Genomic DNA, 21,963 nt, shown 5'->3' with positions numbered 1-21,963 from the left:
TGACCATCTACATTTTTGGATACGATGAAATATGCAACTTAGCTGCTTAAAATGAAAGACAGACCAAAAAAAAATACCAAAAAAAAATTACACCTGGAAAGTATATTCACACCGAACCAATTAAAAAAATATATCCTGGGGGGTAAACTTAATCTCGAATGAACTGAGGAGTGGATATTTCATGTATCCTTATAGGCCTCGCCTTTCTGAGCTGTCTTTTGTAAACAGTGAAATCCAGGTGTCCCCCCCCCCCCCCGAACCCTGAAACCACCCAGACTCCTGAAAATGCTTCCACTACATGTATCAATACTTCTTCAGCACCAAGGAGCCACAGTCCTGAATTCTGTCCATCTCTCTTCAACGGTCCCTCTAAGCTGCGGAGTCTTGTGAGCAAAAATTCTACTTGGTGAGCTACTGGCATGAAAGTTGTGTGTGAGCGATTTGGCTACTCCATAAATTAGTTTGCTCTAGAACCCTCCTTCCTGAGCAAAGACGAAAATGTGTGAGCCGGAGGCTAAAAAACTGAGCTAGCTCACACTAACTCAGCTAAGAGGGAACACGGATGTCTCTCTGTTTTGACTGCCTGAGAAACTGCAACATGCGCCCCCTTCCCCTGGGTGAGTTTCGCAAGTGTTGGTGTGGAGGGGCTCTAGCGATGTTCCTTCTAATGTGTCCCCCCCACACGCGGAGCAATTCACATCCCAAGAAGAACAGAACCTCTATCGTCTTAAAACAGGAAATGGGCAGTGCAAGACCCTGCATGGCTCCAGATGGCTGCTGAGCGGGGCTTCCTGGGTTAATGAGCGACTAAGCCCACGCCCAGCTTAGAGGGAACATCGCTTTAGAGTCAAAACGCAACCCACAGCCGATCAGAGGGAGGTGGTACAAGACAGTGAGGGACCTGTGGAGTCAGAAGGATCCTTTGCTGGGATGATGCCGATGGGACCGCACACCTGGCACGGCCAGGCAGCTCCAGGAGGTTGAGCGGTTGGATACTGTCAAGTGCAAGAAGCGCTTCTGCCTCCTGTGCTATTAATAATGCCCCACCCACCCAGTCCTGCAAGGGAGATGCATTTCCCCATCGCCTTCAGAAGGGAATATCCAGCAAAAGGCACTTCTGGGGTTGCTGAATGACCTCTGCATCTGTTCCGGTTCAGGGGAAAGCCGGCAAATGCCGAGGGGAGGTTGAGGCAGGACTTGGGTGCGAAATGAGACGAGGTGGGGATGGACGCAAAGGGCGTGAGCAGCCCTGGAGGCTGGTTGAGATCACTGGCAGAGGACCATCCCTGCTGTCTGAGCTCCCCGGGCAAGTGCCAGCAATGGGCAGGGGCTTTCCAACAGCAGTGCCAAGACTTCAGCACCCCCCTCTCCATTGAGGGTCATCTCAGACTCCCGAGAAAGACATTTCGTTGCCCCCCCCCCGCCTTTCTTTACGGTGCCCATCAATGGGTTTTACTGTTAGCAATTGAGACTTACCCGCTTTGTCGGGCTTTATTCTCTTTTATTGCCATCTTACTTGTGCTCATCTCAATTCTGCGGCTTTTGGGGTTTTTCGAATAGGATGCTTTTTTACTGCCTTGAGGGTTTTGGGATGCTATTTACGCTCACTGCTGCCACGCCTCGGGATCCGTTCTGCCTGCTGTTTCCTTGCTGCCGTTTCTTCGAACAAAATCACGTGTGAGATTGGATGGCACTTACTTGTATGAAATTGAGCTGGACTGAGATGACATTTTTGTGAAAGCAGACAGTGACATTTTTGTGAAAGCAGACAGAAAGGGAGCTTAGAGAGAGGGAGGGAGGAATGCAGGAAGCCAGAACTTCAGAAGTCCTCATGGGTAGAGGGGAGGGGCCAGACACCTTCCTGCAATAGACCATCCAGACTGTGAATCCAGCAGTACCTTAGACAGGGAATGAGCTTTTGAGAGTCTAAGCCTGGACCCTAACCTGGATAGGCAAGCCCAACTCTGCCAGTTTGGTGTTGTGGAAGTCAGGGCTCTTTTTGTAGAAAAAGCCCAGCAGGAACTCATTAGCATAATAGGCCACACCCAACAGCAAAACTCATTAGCATATTAGGCCACACCCATGACAGCAACACTCATTAGCACATTAGGCCACACCCCCATGTTACCAGAAGTGTGCTCATCTGTTCTTTCCCTTCTTATTCTGTTTACCTTGTTTGTTGTCCAGGGCTTTTTTTGTAGCAGGAACTCCTTTGCATGTTAGGCCACACACCCCTAATGTAGCCAATCCTAATGAGTGTCTGCTATTGGGTGTGGCCTATTATGTTAATGAGTTCCTGCTGGGCGTGGCCAACTCAGGAGCCAGCCGGAACTCAGTTCCTGTGCGTTCCTGCCCAAAAAGAGCCCTGGTGTGGTTAAGTGCGTGGACTCTAACCTGGGAGAACTGGGTTTGATTCCCCACTCCTCCACCTGCACCTGGCTGGATGACCTTGGGCAAGCCACAGTTCTGATAAGAGCTGTTCTCGAAAAAGAGCTCCCTCAGCCCCACCTGCCTCCCAGGGTGTCTGTTGTGGGGAGGGGAAGGGAAGAAAGGAGTTCGTAAGCCGCTTTGAGACACCTTTGGGTAGTGAAGGGCGGGGTATAAATCCAATCTCCTCCTCCTCCTCCTCCTCTTCAATCTCATCAGATCTCGGAAGCTAAGCAGGGTCAACTGCGGTTTGTACTTGGATGGAGACCTCCTTGGAATACCAGAGCAGGAAGGCAGGGGCAGGGCTTTATTCAGCCACCTCTCTAAATATCCTCCAGGCCCCCAGGAGGGGGCCAGAGGTCAACGTGCCTTCCAGGTGCACACACAGAGAGAGAGGGAGGGAGGGAGGGAGTCGAAGCTTGGTATCTGACAAAGGGAGTTCTGACTCTGGAAAGCTCATTTCTGGAAATCTTGTCAGTCTCTAAGGTGCCTCTGAACTCGAATCCAGCTCTTCTACTGCAGTCCAATGCAGCTTCCCCTCTGGAACTATCTTAACCGAAACTGACCCCTTTAAAGTGGAACTGAGCACTGATCAGGCTTCTGGGCTGCTGTGTATGCAGATCAATTGCTCCCAGGCCTCCAAAGCTGCTCTTGTTGTGACAACACTGGAGGCTGCAGGATCTATCCCCAGGGATGGCTACTGAGATGGGTCTTCCCTGGGCTAAACCAGACACCGACTAATGAATTCCCGAGATTGGGGGCGGGGATGACGATCACGGGAGGGCCACGGCCCAGCGGCTGCTTTGCTGCAGAGCAGTTTGGCTTCCCTGGGGAGAGGAGGACTCTCGGCCAGTACGCAAAGGTGGCCAACTGGCAGGGGCTTCCCGGCTCCCCCCCCCCTTTTTGGTTAAGTGTTCTCACTGAGTTGGGAACGGAGGCAGTCAGCTAAAGCAGGAGGGTCAGGGGCTCCCTCCAGAAGTCAGGGCTTTGGAAGAACAGCCCAGGCCGGCCTGATCTCGGAAGCTAGGCAGGGTCGGCCCTGGCTAGTATCTGGATGGGAGACCTCCGAGGAATACGGGGAGACTCGTGATGCAGATGCCAGGCAACGGTGAACCGCCTCGGTTAGTCTCATCTTGGAAACCCCACAGGGTCGTCTGGGACTGGAGGGCGCTTTCCACCACCATTTATTGAAGAATGCCCACATGGGTGGGGAGAATGCCCCCCTCACCCGTGGGAGGAGGGAGACGTGTCTTCCAAAAGCAGACACCTGGAACCACTTCAGGATTATGTTTTTCCAAGAGCCAGTTTGGCGTAGTGGTTAAGTGCGCAGACTCTAATCTAGGAGAGCCGGGTCTGATTCCCCACGCCTCCACTTGCAGCGGCTGGATGACCTCGGGCAAGCCATAGCTCTGTCAGAGCTGTCCTAGAAAGGGCAGTTCTGGAAAGAGCTCTCTCAGCCCCACCTACCTCACAGGGTGGCTGTTGTGGGGAGGGGAGGGGGAGGGAAAGGAGTTTGTGAGCCGCTCTGAGACTCCTTTGGGTAGTGAAGGGCCATGGGGTATAAATCCAATCTCTTCTTCTCTCTCAGCGCCACCTACCTCACAGGATGTCTGTTGTGGGGAGGGGGAGGGAAAGGAGTTTGTGAGCTGCTCTGAGACCCCTTTGGGTAGTGAAGGGCGGGGTATAAATCCAATCTCTTCTTCTCTCTCAGCGCCACCTACCTCACAGGGTGTCTGTTGTGGGGAGGGGGAGGGAAAGGAGTTTGTAAGCCGCTCTGAGACTCCCTTGGGTAGTGAAGGGCGGGCTATAAATCCAATCTCTTCTTCTTCTTAGTCATTCTTAGTCACTCCTACTTGTACTTAACCATCTAGATAAAAGTTCTAATGTAGCTTGCTTTACTACCTTTCTATATGCAGGGGTGTGCCTTTTGTTGATGAGCGATCCATTCAGCCATAACTGAATGGGGGAGGGGGGAACAACACTGGGAGGGCTTCTAGTGTCCTGGCCCCACTGGTGGACCTCCTGATGGCACCTGGTATTTTTGGCCACTGTGTGACACAAAGCGTTGGGCTGGATGGGCCATTGGCCTGATCCAACACTGGCTTCTCTTATGTTCTTGACTTCATCTCTCCAGCCGGCACCCATTAATTGGGTATTTCAGAGCAACTTTTTAAATGTTAACAGTTTAAGATGCATGGCAAATAATCATCCGTTGACATCCGGGAGGGGGGGGGGAGAAAAGAAGTACAAATTCTAAGATTAAATAAATGCATTTTATTTATTTAGTATAGTACTTATTACTTTGCCAGCTACACGAAGCAACCAAACCCTTCCCATGTCAGCAGGGCAGAACCACCAATTTAGGGGTAACTCAAGAAAAGAAAGGGCTCGGGGGGGGTAGTTTGCTCCCTCTCCAAACACGGAGATCTGATCTCGGCTTTTAACAACTCATTTCACTTTCATAAAAGGCCAACAGTATTTATTTCAAACCGGGCATTCCCCCTCAATCAACTGATTAAAGACCCCCTTATCAGCAGATGAACAACCCCCTCCCCCCAATCCTTATTACCCACTGTGGAAAACTGCCAGCCAAACTCCAAAGAGACTCAACAGCTGATGAATCAGTTTATCTGGAACCGGAGGATGCTTATCTGTACAGTGGCCACTTCCGGAGTCTTTGCAAATCGTAACAGGTGTGCCAATTCAACATTTATGTCGTGCCCCGTGGGGCTTTGCCCTCTACAGGCTCTGGGATAAGAAATGAGAGCTGCGGAGGCTGGAGGAAAGATACGGGCAGAGAAGCAGCCCTTTCTGCTCAGTTGGGAGGGCCTGCCACAGGATTGTCCACCCACCAATCTCTCAATCCCTTATCGAAAAAGGAAGTTCAGTGTGTGTGTGTTAGAAAAGGATTAGCAGCCTGTGAGGCAACAGCCCCCTTCGGTTAGGACACTGGGGGACACACACAGATACAGAACAAAGCCCGTAGTCCAATCCCCTTGTTAAGGAGGCACCTGAAATGAGAAAATAACCATTACCAGATAAACGCAACAAAAAGGGCATTGGGTGTTGACAGTGTCTGAGAAGATTCCCCCGGAACGGCGCCGGATCCAGAAGGTGTCATTGGCTCTTTTCAGGGAGAGGCCCCAAGAGCTTCCTTGGCAGGTCCGCGCCCCGCCAGTGCAATTTGTTTTTACACTTAAAAAATAAAACGCAAGAGTAGCTTTGCATCTAAATTAAAATAGAATCTTTAAACAAATCAGGTCTTGCGTGAAGTTTGATGGGCCGGCCAAAGCCGAAACACGATTCGAGATACTTTGGTCACTCTCAACGCTGTGGAAATGAGACCTACAGAAGGCGGACTACCTCTCACGGCTCCCCAAAGAGTGTGTGTGTGTGGTGTGTGGGTGTCTACGTTCCACTCCTACTCTCCCCTTGGAAGATCTCACCCCTTAAAGCATCTAACAACCCCCCTCTGATTTTTCTCCTGAAGTGCAGTTTAGAGTTTTGGGCCCAGTAGACAAAGCAATCTGATTTCCCTCGGGAGTTCTGGGGTGGGGGCAGAACTCTGAAGCGCTTCCAAAGAACGTAGACGTTACCCAGCAAGCCAGGAAATAAATAAGCTGCCTTATTTGTACTAACCAGAGCACTGACTTAAAAACCACCAGAACGAATGGAATATTTCAAGAAGGGCTTGGTCACAAAAGTATTTTGGGGTTTTTTGGACATGGATTTGAGAACGGCAGGCAGATGCTCCTGTTCTGGGGGAGGCAGATCGTTTTCTTCCCCTTTGAATTACTGTGACGCCTGCTAAGCTTTACACTCACTTTGACCCAAAGAGAGGAGATTTTCACGAGGGTGGGGAGGTGTAGAGAAGAAACGTTAGAGCAAAGTTTTAATTCAAACGCTGCCACTTCAGAACAAGGGAGCGGCCTCAGAGAGGGAGAGCACCTGCTGTAGGACACCACCCTTGGCCTAGCCGGAGAGAGAGCCGCCCCACAGTCTTTGCCTGTCCCGTGCCTCCTGGACCAGGACGCAGAACCCAGACGCAGAAGTCTCTACAGAAAGCGTCCGTCAATGGAACGCATACAGCAGCAACAAGATGGTGCAGATGCCGATGACGCCACCCAGGATGAGGGAGTCTCGCCGCTTGCGTAGGTTGATCCGCTGGATCAGGCTGTTCACAGCCGGAAAACGATCTTTGGGGAGGCGGGGGTTAAGGTCGTTCGCACCAAGCAATGCCCTTCAGTGATTTCCAGCCTCCAGCCCCGCCCCCTCCTATAGAGGAATGCACCGCACTGAGAAGACGGTGGAAACCAACCAACGCTGGAATGCCCACGTGTGGGGAGGGCGGGGTAGAAGTTTAATAAATAAACAAAATAAAATAAAAATTCTCCTCTCGTGGAAGGACTCTGCACCCCATGGACCAAGGCGGCACATGCACAGTTCTGGAATTAACGTATCTCTAGTGAGTTCAAGAAAAGCTACGGAATCTGAATGCAAAATTCAGCCTCCTAAGAGTCTCGAGCAGGTTTCTGGTGCTGAGGGGGGCTGCAAAAACCCCCCAAAACAGATGGTGCCTGGGCCACATCTGGGGAAACCCTCTGAGGATCTCTGTGGGATTTCCAGTGGTGAGCAGGGTACGGCGTCCTCCTTCACCCGAGAGCAAAAATATGCCTAGAGAAGAATACGTGTGCACTGGCGCTCAAATACACACAACTTATTCAGAGTGCAGAGTCCAGCCTCCCCTGATGTGAAATACACACAGTGCTATAGAGGCTGTTCTATGAGTATTAATATTACTATTGTTTACTCCTTTAAGATTGTATATGAATCCTTTTCACACCTCCTTTGAGACAAACTCCCATTTTACAGGCAGAGGAATTAAAGCTGCAGACAGGATCAGGGCCCACATCTCCCTGATTCAGCCACAGTTCCTTGATTCCGGGAACTCTTTACACGCGGATTCATCTTTTGCACCTCCAACATGAAATCCCAGCCGGGGGGGGGGGGGGGGAGAGCTCTGCAACTCACCTGGCTGCTTCTTGCTCTGACTGAGGGCTGCTGGGAGCAGAGGGTGGGGCTTGTTGCATGTGCCTGCCCCCTGGGCTCTTTACTGCCGGAGCTCTGCTCCTGTGCGGCTCCTGCAGGAAATGACCCCTGCTTGAAATTAATTCTCCCATTTCACCAATTGTCTCTTTTTTTGCTCTGCACATGGACTGGGCCAATCAGTCACCTGAAAGCCCAGCAGGCAGAAAAACCACTGCTCGACCTGGTGGGCCACACTTATTCCCATTGAGGAGGTGGGACGCTGCACCCAAAACGTCACTTATAAGGCAGCCAAAAATGTTCTTCGTTGTCAGAAGCATCAAGGGCTCCGATCCCATGATACCTCACCAGTCTGAAGGCAACTGTATGTGGCCCACAGAAGAGACAGGGAGAAGCAGGAGGCTAGCATTTATGGATAATTCTAACACTACTCAACAACGGCCTTAATGTGGACCTCCGGCTGTTTCAAACATTTTGCCAGAGGCAACCAAATAGGGTTAGCCACATGAGCACATCTGCAGAACATCCAAGATGGCGTGACGAAGAATACAGCTACAATAAGCAAGGGGGCTGAGGCCTCAAATGCTCATTGAGCCCGTGTGGTGTCGTGGTTAAGTGCGCAGACTCTAATCTGGGAGAACCGGATTTGATTCCCCGCTCCTCTCCATGAAGCCAGCTGGGTGGCCTTGGGTCAGTCACAGTTCTCTCCGAACTGTTCTCTCAAGAGCAGTCCTCGAAAGAGCTCTCTCTCAGCCCCACCTACCTCACAGGGTGTCTGTTGTGGGAAGGGGGCAGGGAAAGGAGATGGTAAGCTGCTCAGAGTCTCTTTTGGGTAGTGAAGGGTGGGGTATAAATCCTCCTCCATCCAGGATCAGCTGGCATCCAAAAATGCAACTACGACTCAAGTTCCCCCCCCCCTTGCTCCCAAGAATCTTGCAAGACTCTTGCTGTTCTTATCACTCACTAGAAAGGGGGGGGGGGAGAGTCTAAATGAAATTTATGGTTCATCACCCCGCATATCTCTGGAATAAAATCCGTCTAATCAAATGAGGCTGAATGCTTTTCTTGGGCTCAGGCAGCAGCAGGGAGGAGGGAAGCCGGATGCACACTCCTCGACAGTCAGAAGAGAAGAGAGAAGAGACTGGATTTATACCAGACCCTTCACTACCCAAAGGAGTCTCAGAGCGGCTGACTATCTCCTTTCCCTTCCCTTCCCCACAACTGACACCCTGTGAGGTAGGCGGGGCTGAGAGAGCTCTGACAGAAACTGCTCTTTTTCAAGAACAGCTCTTATCAGAACTACGGCTTGCCCAAGGTCACATCAGCAGGTGCAAGTGGAGGAGTGGGGAATCAAACCCGGTTCTCCCAGACTAGAGTCTGCGCACTTAGCCACTACACCAAACTGGCTCAGTGGAGAGAGACGAGGCAAAACAGGCACAAAACGTGGACCAAGGCCCTGGGAAGAGACATGGGCACCCTGGGGCCAGAGGAATGGCAGCCGCAACACGTACATGTCAAGCCTGAGATGACCCTGCAGTGAAGCAAGGGAGTGGCCCAAAGAGAGAAAGGCAGGCCCGGAAGTCCACGAGGTCCAGGATATATAAAGCCCCGTAGGAGGCTTTATATGGAATGGGGAATCTGCTTATTCATGCTGGAAATCTGGTGGGGGGGAGTGCTTAGCTTTGTGTGCCGTGATGGAGAAACACAGAGCATCTGGATGGATACCCGCCACAAACAGTCAGGGCTATCCCTCGCCCGCTAAACCTGGCTCACATCCACTGGGGAATGAGGTGGCAGAACAGATTGGGCCACTCCCAAGGGCAGGTGGTGGGGTGCATTTTGAAATGCCTGCCATTAAAAATATTCCTGGAGAGCAGCAGACTACTAGCACAGCCAGCAAAGAAGAGGCAGAATCTTTCCCCTTTGCCTATTAGATCTGCACGGACTTCTTGAGGCACATGCAGGGAGCTGGAAACCGCCACCTGCATTCCGAAGAGGCGCTGCCCATTCTGCTACTCCATTCTCCACGTGTGGACCACGTGTGGACCCAAGCCTGAGAGAGCAAGGCACCATTGCATCTACATGCACTTCTACTGGGTGTCTCTTCTTAAGGAGGCCTCAGAAGAGAAAAAGAGAAGAGATTGGATTTATACCCCTCCTTTCACTACCCAAAGGAGTCTCTGGGCGGCTTACAATCTCCTTTCCCTTCCGCTGCCTGCAACAGACACCCTGTGAGGTAGGCGGGGCAGAGAGAGCTCTTTCAAGAACTACTCTTGAGAAAACAGCTCTTAAATAACTATGCTCCCTCTAAGCTGTGGAGCCTTGTGAGCAAAAATTGTACTTTGCGAGCAACTGGCATTAAAGTTGTGAGTGAGTGATTTGGCTGTTGCATAAATTAGTCTGCTCTGGAGCCATCCTTCTTGAGCTAAGACAAAAATGTGTGAGCTGGAGGCTAAAAAACTGTGAACTAGCTCACACTAACTCAGCTTAGAGGGTACACTGCTTGTGACAGACCCAAGGTCACACCAGCAGCTGTACGAGGGGAGTGGGATATCAAACCCGATTCTCCCAGATTAGAGCTCACACTCTGAACCACTACACCAAACTGGCTCTCTGAGACAAAACGCTTTTGGGAAAGGTGACTGAATTTTCATTCCAGCTTTTACACTCTCCACCCCTGCCCCCACCCCTGGAATCTTTTGTCTCTTAAATGCCACATGTTCACACACAAAGGAAACCACCGACTTGGGAACCCGCTGCAGACCCGGAAAGTGTGTTTCACGGGGAGACCTGTGAGACTGGTGCTCCTTTGTGCTCTATCACAACAAGCACTCCGGCTCTCCTCCCCCTCACCTCCTCTTGTTCAGCATTCACTGAAATAAGAGTGTTTGTAACCAGCTTTGCTCCTCCAAAACTTTGCTACGGGCAGAAGTTCAAGGACTTCCTAGCTACCTTGGGTGGTGTCCTTAGAATATGGAGTTGTGACACAGCAAGCGAAGGCTGAGAACCAGATTCCCCTACCCCCCCCACCTGCCCCAGAAGCAAAGATGCTTCTTGAAGAGAGGAAGCTGGGTAATTCGACTGAGAGACAGGATACGCATCTTCAAAACAAACACAGCCATTCGAAGGCTCCCCCACATGGGTCTAATTAGACAGCAATTACTCAGGACGCCAGGCTAGGCCTTGCGTGAAATTGCTCCGGGGACGGGGCCATTTCTCTTGGCTTCTGTGCAAAAGGAGACTGTGCCACCAGTGACTCTTTTTGCCAAGAGACGAGTGGGGAGCCGCGCTCTATCTGGACAGGGGGAGAAGAAGCCTGGCTCCTCAGAGACCTACGGCCAGTGCTGTTTGGTGGCAGTTGTCGGGGAGCAGCGGTGCTGTTTCCCCTGAACTTGCCTGCAGGCCCCAAGGACACCCATCCAAAGCCATGTGTCTTACATTAGCACCTGGGTTGAAAATGCAGTAACAAATGATGAGACAGGAACATATGGATTTATGCACTGAGGAGGGCACTGGCAGAACGAGGCTCTTCAGAAAGGATACTGGCCAAGGTGTTCATTTTGCTTTGTATGGACTTCAGCATCCCTCGCTGGGAGGCCATGTTTTCTTTCGTTGCCATGGCAATGCTGGGGAGCAAACGAGAGAGAGAGAGAGAGAGAGAGAGAGAGAGAGAGAGGAGAAGGTTTGTAACATTGGTACCCAGAAGAAGCCCCCAAGATGAAGCAATGGGCATACCAAGAGGATGTGGCTCAGGGACACAGCTATACTATGAACCCTCCCAAATGATGCCTTAAACCAGTGGTGCAGGGCCATTAACAGCTTCCAACTCCTCTTTCCCAAAAGAAAGCTGCAGCTGGACTGCTGGGGCCAGCTATTGGGACCATAAGAACACAAGAGAAGCCAATGTTGGATCAGGTCAATGGCCCCACTGGTGGACCTCCTGGTGGCACCTGGTATTTCTGGCCACTGTGTGACACAGAGTGTTGGACTGGATGGGCCTTTGGCCTGATCCAACATTGGCGTCTCTTATGTTCTTATGAGATGGTTTTGTTTAGGACGGCATTTGGCTCAGCAGCAGTCTTAAGCAGCGGTTGTAAAATGTTTGGCTTTTATGTTTTGCATGTATTTTATACGATGTGTCTTTACCTGTGTTGGTAAGCCACCCTGAGCTCCGCATTACTGATGCACTACTGCCCTCTCTCCAGGCTGGCTTGACTTTGTCTCAAAACCAGAACCAGCGAAAGGAACATTTTTATGACAGGAGAGAGAGAGAGACTCATAAAAGACACTAAGATTTAGAAACAATCCCATGGAATTAGGAAAAAAACTCAAAACACACTCATGCTGTGATATCACTGGGAAATTCGACATAATTTGTTTTTATACTGCAAGGAAAGCTCGAGGTGTCACTCCTCCGCATTGGATGCAAGCTTGGGGGCAAACCTGTAATGCGACAGAGCCCCAGAGCCAAAGGCAGACGGGCAAAGGAGTCGGCATAAAGCTTGAATCCCACAAAAGTCTCTCTCGCAAATCCACCTGCACACACTCTCTTGCCAAAGAGGCTTGGAGCCTTTGAATGTGGAGATTCCCCTCACTCACCATGGCTGGTAGCCACTGATAGCCTTATCCTCCATGAATCTCTCTTATCCCCTTTTAAAGATGTTTATTCCTAGGGCCACATTTCCACATTTTAATCACTCTCTGTGTAAAGTAGTACGCAGGTTAGAAATGATTTATCCAAATACTCAGGGGAAGATGAATGGCTCGGATGATATGTTCATGGAGGGAAAAATCACAAGGTGCAGTTCTTCTGGGCTGGTACCGGTTCTGACCAGAGGTGGGGAAAGAGAATCCTGGTTTCAAGGCTCCTCTCCTCCAAGGCAGCCAGCTCCCTGCCTGTACAACACCACCACACAGGGGAGAAGGATATGTTTCAAGCCCATCCTTCCCGATGCGCCAGTTTTCTATTGGGAGTCTCCCAGATGAGAAAACCTTAATCACACACAAAGCCATTCCCCCCCACCTGTACTCGGAAATTGTACAGCTCAGGAAAAAACCCCACTGCTTGATTTTGGTGAATCGATAGAAAGAGTATTAGGTGCTTCTGGAATGTATCCCAAGCGTTCAAAGCACTCTGCATAACTTTATCTCGGTGATCTGAATGATCTTTCTGAATGATCTTATCTTTGTACTGGCCACGGTGGAAGGTGGTGGTGAATGATACTAAGCTGGGGGGAAACAGCAGTGTCCCTCAGGTCTCCTTGCAAGGTGAGATTTGAACCCGCAGGGGCCTGATTTCATTACTAGGACCCCGCAGCCTCCCTCGGTTTTTAAACTAAGGGAGAAAAGAAGGGTTTTCTCTCCCCCCATCTCCAAATTCTCACCACCATCATACCCCAAATGACCTAAGTATTTCCTCCAGTGTGAAGGATCAGAATGACAAAGGTCTGAAAAGCGGCCCTTCTCTGGGACCACTGCGTGAGCCCATAGCAGCGATCTGAGCTGGGGAGCCGTAAGCGACACCCTTTCTCAGCACATTTGCAAATGATGCCTACGCAACCTACAGAGCTGAGTGCGGGGCCCTCCGCCAAGCAGGAACATTAAATACATCTCAGGCTTGCTCCCTGCAAAGGCCACAATTGCTACTCTGAGCTGCAATGAGCAAAACCCTGCCAGATGCTCTCGCTTGCATTTATTAAAGCACACAAACAAACAAAACCCATTAAGGAGGGAATAAAAGCCTGAGCGCAAAGCCTCCCCTGAAAAAGCCAATTAAAAATCTTCCTCGAGTTACTCAGGCCAGCAGGAGGAAGTCTTTTGCAGAATGAAGTCTGCAACCTCCCATTTGGAGCAGTGGGGGACAGGAAGGGGGGGGTGCTGCTGCAAGAACGTGGTGACAAACACCTGCAGCTCTGTGCTCAGAGTGACCTGGCTAGAATCGTATTTAATGTGCCCCCAGGTAAAGCACACAAACAGGTTAAGGACAGAAGACTGCCGAGATCAAAAGGGCAGATGCCTTTGGACTTCTGTTTCACCAGCTGCAGCCTAAGCTTATGCCACAGGGCAAGCTGCTCCCAAACCAAAGGTGTGTTTGAAAAGCAGTTCATCATGCACCCGTGCAGGAAAGCTACAGGTCACATGCTGGCTCCCTACGGCAAGCAGCCCCTCTCCGCCTGGTGCGTGCCCCTCCCAAGCCGACGTGGGTGCAGGGCTGTGCCAGTGGCGAGCGGCAGGAATGGCTCCTGGGCTCGATCCCAGGGCCATGAGAAAGGGCTGTGGCCTAAGCTGTCCCAGTCAGCCTAGCAGGGAAGACACCCTTCCTCTTCCATGGGGTGTGTGTGCGTGTCATCCCACACTTTACATTGTGCTTCTCGGTGTCACATGAGAAGCCACATTTTGCCCTCCCCTTGGGAAATGTGCCAGGACACAAAACACAAAACTGGGCGGTCCCAAAAGCGGGGAGTCCCGAGCACGTGTCCGAGACTGGGCGTGCGATTTGAGGAAAAGATGACGAAACCCCACCCTCTCACAGACACAAAGCCTTCTTGGGTGCTTCAAAGTAGCTCTTTGGTCTCTTGAATTTTAGGCCACCTTCTTTTGGGGGCTGATTCCCCTCCCAAGAACCTCAACTCCCCAAGAGAGGCCAGATAGTTCACAGTCCGGCCGCTGCCCCCTGCTCCAAAGAGCAAACGATGTCTCCAAGTTAATGCAAGTCTGAAGAGATCAACAGACCATGAATTTTCCAGGAAGGGTGGGGACGAAGAGGGACGGGGGGGGGGGAAATCTGGGTGTGTTGGGCATTCCCCCTCTCCCCTGCCCAGCTTTTGCCCTTGTGTGTGTGCCTGCGCACATTTGTGTTGGGCACGGGAGCTCCAGTTAGTTGCACAAGCCGAGTCCACCAGCTGAATCTTCTGAAAGAAGCCGCACACTCCATTTCCTTCTCTGCCTGTTGGGATTGTCTGGCTTAATGCAGCCTGACGGGCTAAGAAAAATCCTGCTTTTTTTTCTCCAGGAGGGGAATAAAAATAAAGCACGAGCGAATGACAGATCGCCTGCCTGCACGTTCTCCCCGCTTCCCCATCATAAAGCTCTGAAGGAGCCAGAGAGGAAGCGGGGAGACACTGGAAGTGCCGCTTCATTTAAGCAGCGCATGAAGCAGAACCTGCCATTTGTTTCACTTCATTTCAGGGAAAGCTGCCCACAGTGGAGGCAGGGGGACAAACGAGGTGTTTGTACAGGAGATGGCAAAGAATGCTCCGTCCTTCCCAAGTCCAGGAGAAACGACTCCCCACGCCAAGAGTTCTTGTTTTCTTTTTTTTTAGGATTGGCACACGGTTGAGGGAGACAGGAGAGAGGAGCTTTCTACCAAAGGACAAGAAAGCAGAGGAGAGACACGGGGGACACGGACGAATATGTCTCGCCCTGCCCTCGCCATAATGGAAACCACCATCTTGCCCACAAAAAGAGCTTCTGCTGCAATAAACCTGCTGTTCTGTTGAACCGTTGTGATGTCCTTTGGACAGTAACAAGCTAATGCGTGGTGGTGGGAAGGGCAGATAAGTCGCAGCCAGCTCATGGCGGCCTGGAGGGCTTTCAAAGCAAGAGAAGCTTTTAGAGACTGGTTTAAGCCCTTACAGAATTAGAAAGTATATAAATGAAAAGAAGTATGGAAACAAAGCTTTAAGATGGAAATTGTATTGTCACAGCTATTATGTAAGCTTGATGGAAATTCCCTTGATGCCTTAAACAGGCAAGAGAGGTCCAGAGGTGGTTTGCCATCGCCTGCCTCTGCATAGCAACCCTGGACTTTCTTGGTGGTCTCCCATTCAAGTACTAACCTGGGCTGACCTTGCTTAGCGTCTGCCTGGGCCATCCAGGTGAGGACGGCAACCCCAGTAGAATTATGTAACTATGCCCTGTTGCTGGCCGTTTAGAGGAACTGGTTGGCCACTGTGTGAGAGGGATGCTGGACTAGATGGTCTTCTTCTGTTCTTATGAAGGCCTCGGCCTCGGTGCCCTGTTGTTGTCTGTCCAGAGGAACTGGTTGGCCACTGTGTGAGACAGGATGCTGGACTAGATGGTCTTCTTATGTTCTTATGAAGGCCTCTGCCTCTGTGCCCTGTTGTTGTCTGTCCAGAGGAACTGGTTGGCCACTGTGTGAGGCGGGATGCTGGACTAGATGGTCTTCTTATGTTCTTATGAAGGCCTCGGCCTCTGTGCCCTGTTGTTGTCTGTCCAGAGGAACTGGTTGGCCACTGTGTGAGACAGGATGCTGGACTAGATGGTCTTCTTATGTTCTTATGAAGGCCTCTGCCTCTGTGCCCTGTTGTTGTCTGTCCAGAGGAACTGGTTGGCCACTGTGTGAGACAGGATGCTGGACTAGATGGTCTTCTTATGTTCTTATGAAGGCCTCGGCCTCTGTGCCCTGTTGTTGTCTGTCCAGAGGAACTGGTTGGCCACTGTGTGAGACAGGATGCTGGACTAGATGGTCTTCTTATGTTCTTATGAAGGCCTCTGCCTCTGTGCCCTGTTGTTGTCTGTCCAGAGGAACTGGTTGGCCACTGTGTGAGAGGGATGCTGGACTAGATGGTCTTCTTATGTTCTTATGAAGGCCTCGGCCTCTGTGCCCTGTTGTTGTCTGTCCAGAGGAACTGGTTGGCCACTGTGTGAGACAGGAGGCTGGACTAGATGGTCTTTCTTCTTATGTTCTTATGAAGGCCTCGGTCTCTGTGCCCTGTTGTTGGCCATTCAGAGGAACTGGTTGGCCACTGTGTGAGAGGGATGCTGGACTAGATGGTCTTTCTTCTTATGTTCTTATGAAGGCCTCGGCCTCTGTGCCCTGTTGCTGGCCGTCCAGAAGAACTGGTTGGCCACTGTGTGAGACAGGATGCTGGACTAGATGGACTACTGGTCTGATCCAGCAGGGCTCTTTTTGTTCTTATACTAAATATCTCAAGTTTGGTGAAGGTCAACATCAGCATCTGATAGTTGATGATCCAGGGTGAATTCTGTGAGTGCCCCCACTGACTAGCATACATCTCTGCTTGGTGGGACCCTTTCTTGGAAGTGGAGAATGCCATCTCGCATCCTCAAGCAGAAACTTGCATTTGTTGAATTAAGAAAGCAGAATGCTGCATTATATTCAAGCAACCTACAACTAACACTTACTGGGAGGGGGTGAAGGGAAGGATGGCAGAAATGACAGAAGTCTCAGAGCTGAGGGGAAAGACACTTCAGGCAAAACAGCTCGTCATTCCCAGGCAAGATGGAATCTTCTCTCCAACTTCACGCTGCCCAGCACAATTGCCTCCAACTGTGCAAAAACCCGATCAGTGAAAGATTTTACGTTTGGGCAGCTTGTTGCAAATCAGCAAAGAGAAGAGATTTTTGCAGGCTCTCATGGTTATTTGACATCCTGAAGGGTGAAAATTATGACTCAGAAAACCATTGGGGAGGTGGGGGAGAAGATTAGTTGACTGATGCTTGGAGGAACAGGGACAGATCCGGAATTAGAGCCAGGGAGTTGGAGTGGTCAGCCTAGGAACCGGGAGACCCAAGTTTGAATCCCAGTTCTGCCACAGAAGCTTGCTGGGTGACTTTGGGCCAGTAGCCCAATCTCAGCCTAACCTGCCTCACAGGGTTGTTGTGAGGAAAAATGCAGGCAACGAGATGAAAAGGAGACTGCTAAACGGTTTGTAAGGGAGAATTCTTGGGTCTGTCTGTCTGGGCCCGTTTCAGATGAGCAACTGGTCTTTTCTCACCACTGCTGGCCCAGGAGGAGATCTTAGTCCCCAGAAAACACGCCGGGACCTTGGAGGCCCTGCAGAGAAGACCTTTCCTCTGCTTGCCTGCCACCACAGCCCTTAAATCAACTGGCCCCCATTGCTCTTGCAACTGGCAGACTTCTGCAAGGAAGCAGGGCCAGCAGACGATGGCTGGCCTTGGCAACAACCAAACACTTTTGGTTGTCACAATGCCCTTCATCTCTCTGACACTGAACACCTGGAGGCCACTAGAGCTCCTCTGAAGCTCAGCATCAGGCCAGAGATGACCCCCCCACACACCACTTTCCCTATCATGGGAGGAGGGCTGCCGCGCATGTCCAGGCTGCACTGTCCTCCACGAGCAGAGTGACCTAGAACAGCCCTGTCCCTTCTGAGCCCGGCACCCTTCTCACAGGGAACTGTCCCACCATTGCACCGTATTTCAAAGATGCCCAGAGCACTTCCAAACGGGCTCTCCGTCCTGCCCAGCTCCAAACAGAGGAGGCAAGCTGGACACGGTCACATATGCCAGAGGCAGGGGGCATGCTTTCTCAGGAGGTGGGTCAGGTGGACAGAGGAGCGGCTGGCACAAGGCTGTTCCGGGTGCTTCCTTGAACAGGAATCCACATTCAGGTCTCCATGGCCCAAGGCTGGCTGGTGTGCCACCCAGGCACTTGGAGGAAACCTTGCACAAAGTGTCGTCAAGGGTCTTGGGGAAAGCCCTCGACCGGGAAGGCAGCAGAACCCTCTGCATCTCCCTCGCCTGAAGCACTGTGACTTGGCACAGCTCGAGCCCGGTGCAGAATCGCCATGTGCTCCAACTGGGTGATGTGGGACGAGGCAACTCATTAACAGGTGGGTGGTTTCCTCGGAGGTCTATCCCCCAAGGCAGCGGTAGCAGCGCAACTCCCAATTAACCACAGACACAAATGTTTGCGATTATCATGAGGAAAAGGGAACTAGAGGGAGGATGAGGGGAGAGAGCACGCACGAAAACAGGCACCCATCTGTCAAGGGTGTTTTTTGTTTAGACTGTGCTGGAAACCAGGTGATATCAATCCAGCTGCCTGCCCTGCTGCTGCCTGGGGCTCTGCGTCAGGAAACAAAAGCAGCAGAGGCAAGCCCGCCACGGTGCAGGCCATGTAGCCAAAGGACTGAGGACCCAGAAAGGATTCAGGGGTGCCTGCCCCAGTCCCCGCCAAGGCTCCCTCGAAGCTGTGGAGCCTTGTGAGCAAGAATTCTACTCTGTGAGCTATTGGCATTAAAGTTGTGAGCGAGCAATTTGGCTGCTGCATAAATTAGCTTGCTCTGGAGCCATCCTCCCTGAGCTAAGACAAAAAGGTGTGAGCTGGAGGCTAAAAAGCTGAGTTAGCTCACACTAACTCAGCTTAGAGGGAACACTGGTCCCCGCTCTTGTGCCTTTGCCCCAGACACAACAGATAAGAACATAAGAGAAGCCAGTGTTGGATCAGGCCAATGGCCCATCCAGTCCAACACTCTGTCACACAGTGGCCAAAAATACCAGGTGCCAGCAGGAGGTCCAGCAGTGGGGCCAGGACACTAGAAGTCCTCCCACTGTTGCCCCCCCCCCCAAGGCCCAAGAATACAGAGCAATCACCTGCCCCAGCCTGTGAGTTCCTACCTATACCTTTTGGCTAACAGCCACTGATGGACCTCTGCTCCATATGGTTATCCAGTTCCCTCTTGAAGCCGTCCATGCTTGTATCCGCCGCCACCTCCTGTGGCAGTGAATTCCATGTGTTATTTATTATTTATTAATCCCTTAACTGCCTTTCTGCTGCACAGCACTTCAGGCCCAAAGGAAATCAGGCCCAAAGGAAATCTTAAATGAAATAATCACAAGTGAATTAATAAAGCAACAAGATGTTAGGAAAAAGTGGACAACGTTGGAGATGAGGAGAATACAAGCCGGAGACATCCTCTTCCTGTGCCATAAGATGGGGTGGGCGGGCGGTGCTATGCATCATCCCTTCACCTCAAGCTCCTCCCTATGAGTTGCTTGGAATAAATCCCCCTCGTGCTTAAAGAATCTTGATTTTGGGGGGGGGGGGGGTTGTGACCAATTAGATCAGAGGAAGCACTTTTCTCAGTTGTAATCCTTGCCTGCCCTTCCCAAGTCCCTTATAGCTTTAAAGCATTCACAACCCTTAAATGTTCATAAGATCGGGGGCGATTAGGACTGGGGAATGCACACATCACAGCATGCGTCCCCCCCCCCAAGCCTAACTCCACCCCCTCCCTCCAAGATACTAAAGCTGTTCATAGAGGGTTCTACCCCGTGGTGACCACAGGTGCCATGGCACGGCAGGCACTTGGCTCCTGGGGCACCCACCATGTGCTTCAGGACAGTAGGGCAAGACCACTTCTGCCCCTCTCTCTGCTACCAAACAGCCCTACATCACAGCTTCCATTGTTAAATGGATGGATCTCCTTACTTCTGGGCAAACACACACTCTCAAGAGGTTTCCCCCAGTCCAGTGCAGGGAGAGAAAGGGTCGATTCTGTGTGCACAAGCTGTAAAAAAGAGGAGGTTAACAACACATGGGGAAAAACAGGTCCTACCTTATTGTGTCTTCTATCGCCCGGTCAGAACTGAAAGTAAAAACACAGGAAAACTTGGGTGAGAAACACAGTGTTTAAAGTGGGCCCGAGGAACTGCTCTCAGCTCACGAACTGGTGCATCTCACCAGCTTCCTTCTCCGAACAGTCAGAACCTACTGCGGCCCTTGCTGCCCACAGGAAAGGGTGGATGGACAGCGTGCGGCTACTATCAAGAGTGGCCGAGATCCGATATGGGGGCTGTTGGTCCCTCAAGGCAGATACGCTTCTCTTTTCCTCCTGGGTCCCAGCACCACCTTATCCACTCAGTTGGCCTGCTGACTCCCTCTGGCTAGAGGTACCTCCTTGGCCTTCCAAGCGCTGGACCTTCCCAGCCCATGCGGCAGCACTGACTGTTTGCTAGTTTAACCTGGCTGGGGAAAACCTACTGCAGATGTGACCACCACAGCAGCGAGGGGCTGAGGGGTGCCACAACCGTCCTCTTCTCAAACCCAGCAGTAGCTCTCGCCCCCGCCTGTTATAGTCTGTAGCTCCAAAGAGCAGCTCCTGAGAGCAGGGAAAGATTCTGCCTCTCATCTGCAAAGCCAGGATATGGTCTTTTGAAGGTTCACCCCCAAGCACATACAACGGCACGCCTTTCTACACTAGCAGAATGGCCTCAAGACAGCAAAGCCTTTACAAGGTTCTCCCCGTCACGTATTTCCTTTAGAGCAGATGCCGGCACAAGATACACACGCCCTTCGCCTAATTTCAGAAGCGCAGAGGAAAAACAAAAACAGATTGCTATTCTGCCGTGTGTGAGGCCTCGTTTAAATATCGTGGAATGGCACAGGCGAGTAGGCTACAGAAATCTTACGAATATTTGATGTGAACTGAACAGCTGTGTCAGTATGGGGCAGGTAAGCACAAACACATTGTCTTTAAGCCTGTCTACTTTTGATCCTCCATGCTCAATGGAATTTGGCCGCTGCCTTAAAATGGGTAGATTGTTTCTAAAAGGGGCTACCCCCCTCCCCGCCTGCATCACAACACTACTCTACTGAGCAACAGAACTCCAAACTTTACTAAGGGGGCTGTTTGCGTTGCCTGGCTGAAGGGGGGCAGGGAGGGCGCTTCCAATGCTGCTCCCAGCCCTGTGTGTGGTTTCAACCGGCTCCCTTCTGCTTCTCGGCTCCTGACAACCCCGCACTACCTGAAAGTGCTTTTGCACGGGCAGCCAGTTCACTCTGTGCTCAGAGCTCCTGATCGTCACTCCTGTGATCTCTCCCTGCATTTACCATTTCATTCTGCTTATCATTTGTGCCTCAAGGGCACAGTTCTGTTGCCCTCCCTCCCTCAGAACTAACAGGGATGAACCTCCCTGGATCTACCCCTGGGAACTGCCTCAGTCCTGTCCAGGCCTGGAAAGTCACTGCCCCAGGAGGTGGTGGCAGCGGCTACAAGCATGGACAGCTTCAAGAGGGAATTGGATAAACATCTGGAGCTATTAGCCAGAAGGTATAGATAGGAACTCTCAGTCTGGGGCAAGTGATGCACTGTATTCTTGGTGCTTGGGGGGGGGGCAACAGTGGGAGGGCTTCTAGTCTCCTGGCCCCACTGCTGGACCTCCTGATGGCACCTGGTATTTTTGGCCACTGTGTTGGACAGAGTGTTGGACTGGATGGGCCATTGACCTGATCCAACATTGGCTTCTCTTATGTTCTTAACTTGCTACCCACACTCTTCGCTTCTCTGGCCTACGTTCAAAGATCAGTTGGCTTTAACAGGCTTTGATCGGAATATCTGCAGAAGCTGTTCTACTGCTCTAAGCCTAAGCCAATCCCAAGTACTCTGCTGGGTGCACAGAAAACTATTGTGAGGGCAAAGTTCCACTGGGCTGCTCAGCCAGCTTCCCAGACAGCCTGCCACTCTGTGCGGAAAGAGAGAAACATGCTTGTCCGCAATGAGAAATACAGTCATTAAATAATTCAATGGAATGGAGGCTAACGCTTGCGTCCCAGCATGAATCACTGCTCTGAGCTTCCAATGGAGATGCCATCATGGCTGGACTCGTCTGTGGGTGGGCAATTATGACTTGAGAACTAACTCTTTGGGGGATGAACTATGAAGAGTGCCCCAGTCATGAAAACTAGGAGAAAGCTAGACT

At 51.3% G+C, this 21,963-nt stretch overlaps 1 protein-coding gene across 1 annotated transcript in view; it reads right to left on the bottom strand.

Annotated features, from left to right (window-relative positions):
- Positions 1-4,736: 4,736 nt before the first annotated feature.
- Positions 4,737-21,963, bottom strand: part of GOSR1 (golgi SNAP receptor complex member 1) — a 53,668-nt gene continuing 36,441 nt past the window's right edge. Inside the window, exons 7-9 of the mRNA XM_015422040.1 lie at positions 19,821-19,850; positions 11,017-11,099; positions 4,737-6,623 (exon numbers count right to left, since the gene is read on the bottom strand). Of these exons, the coding sequence (XP_015277526.1) occupies positions 6,499-6,623; positions 11,017-11,099; positions 19,821-19,850 (238 nt within the window). The 3' untranslated portion in view covers positions 4,737-6,498. The remainder of the gene's footprint in view (positions 6,624-11,016; positions 11,100-19,820; positions 19,851-21,963) is intronic.

The sequence above is a fragment of the Gekko japonicus genome, unplaced genomic scaffold (assembly GCF_001447785.1).
Source record: "Gekko japonicus isolate JY-2015 unplaced genomic scaffold, Gekko_japonicus_V1.1 scaffold182, whole genome shotgun sequence".
Classification (NCBI taxonomy): domain Eukaryota; kingdom Metazoa; phylum Chordata; class Lepidosauria; order Squamata; family Gekkonidae; genus Gekko; species Gekko japonicus.
Note: the sequence above shows the minus strand (reverse complement) of the source record. Positions and strands in the feature narration are given on the sequence as shown.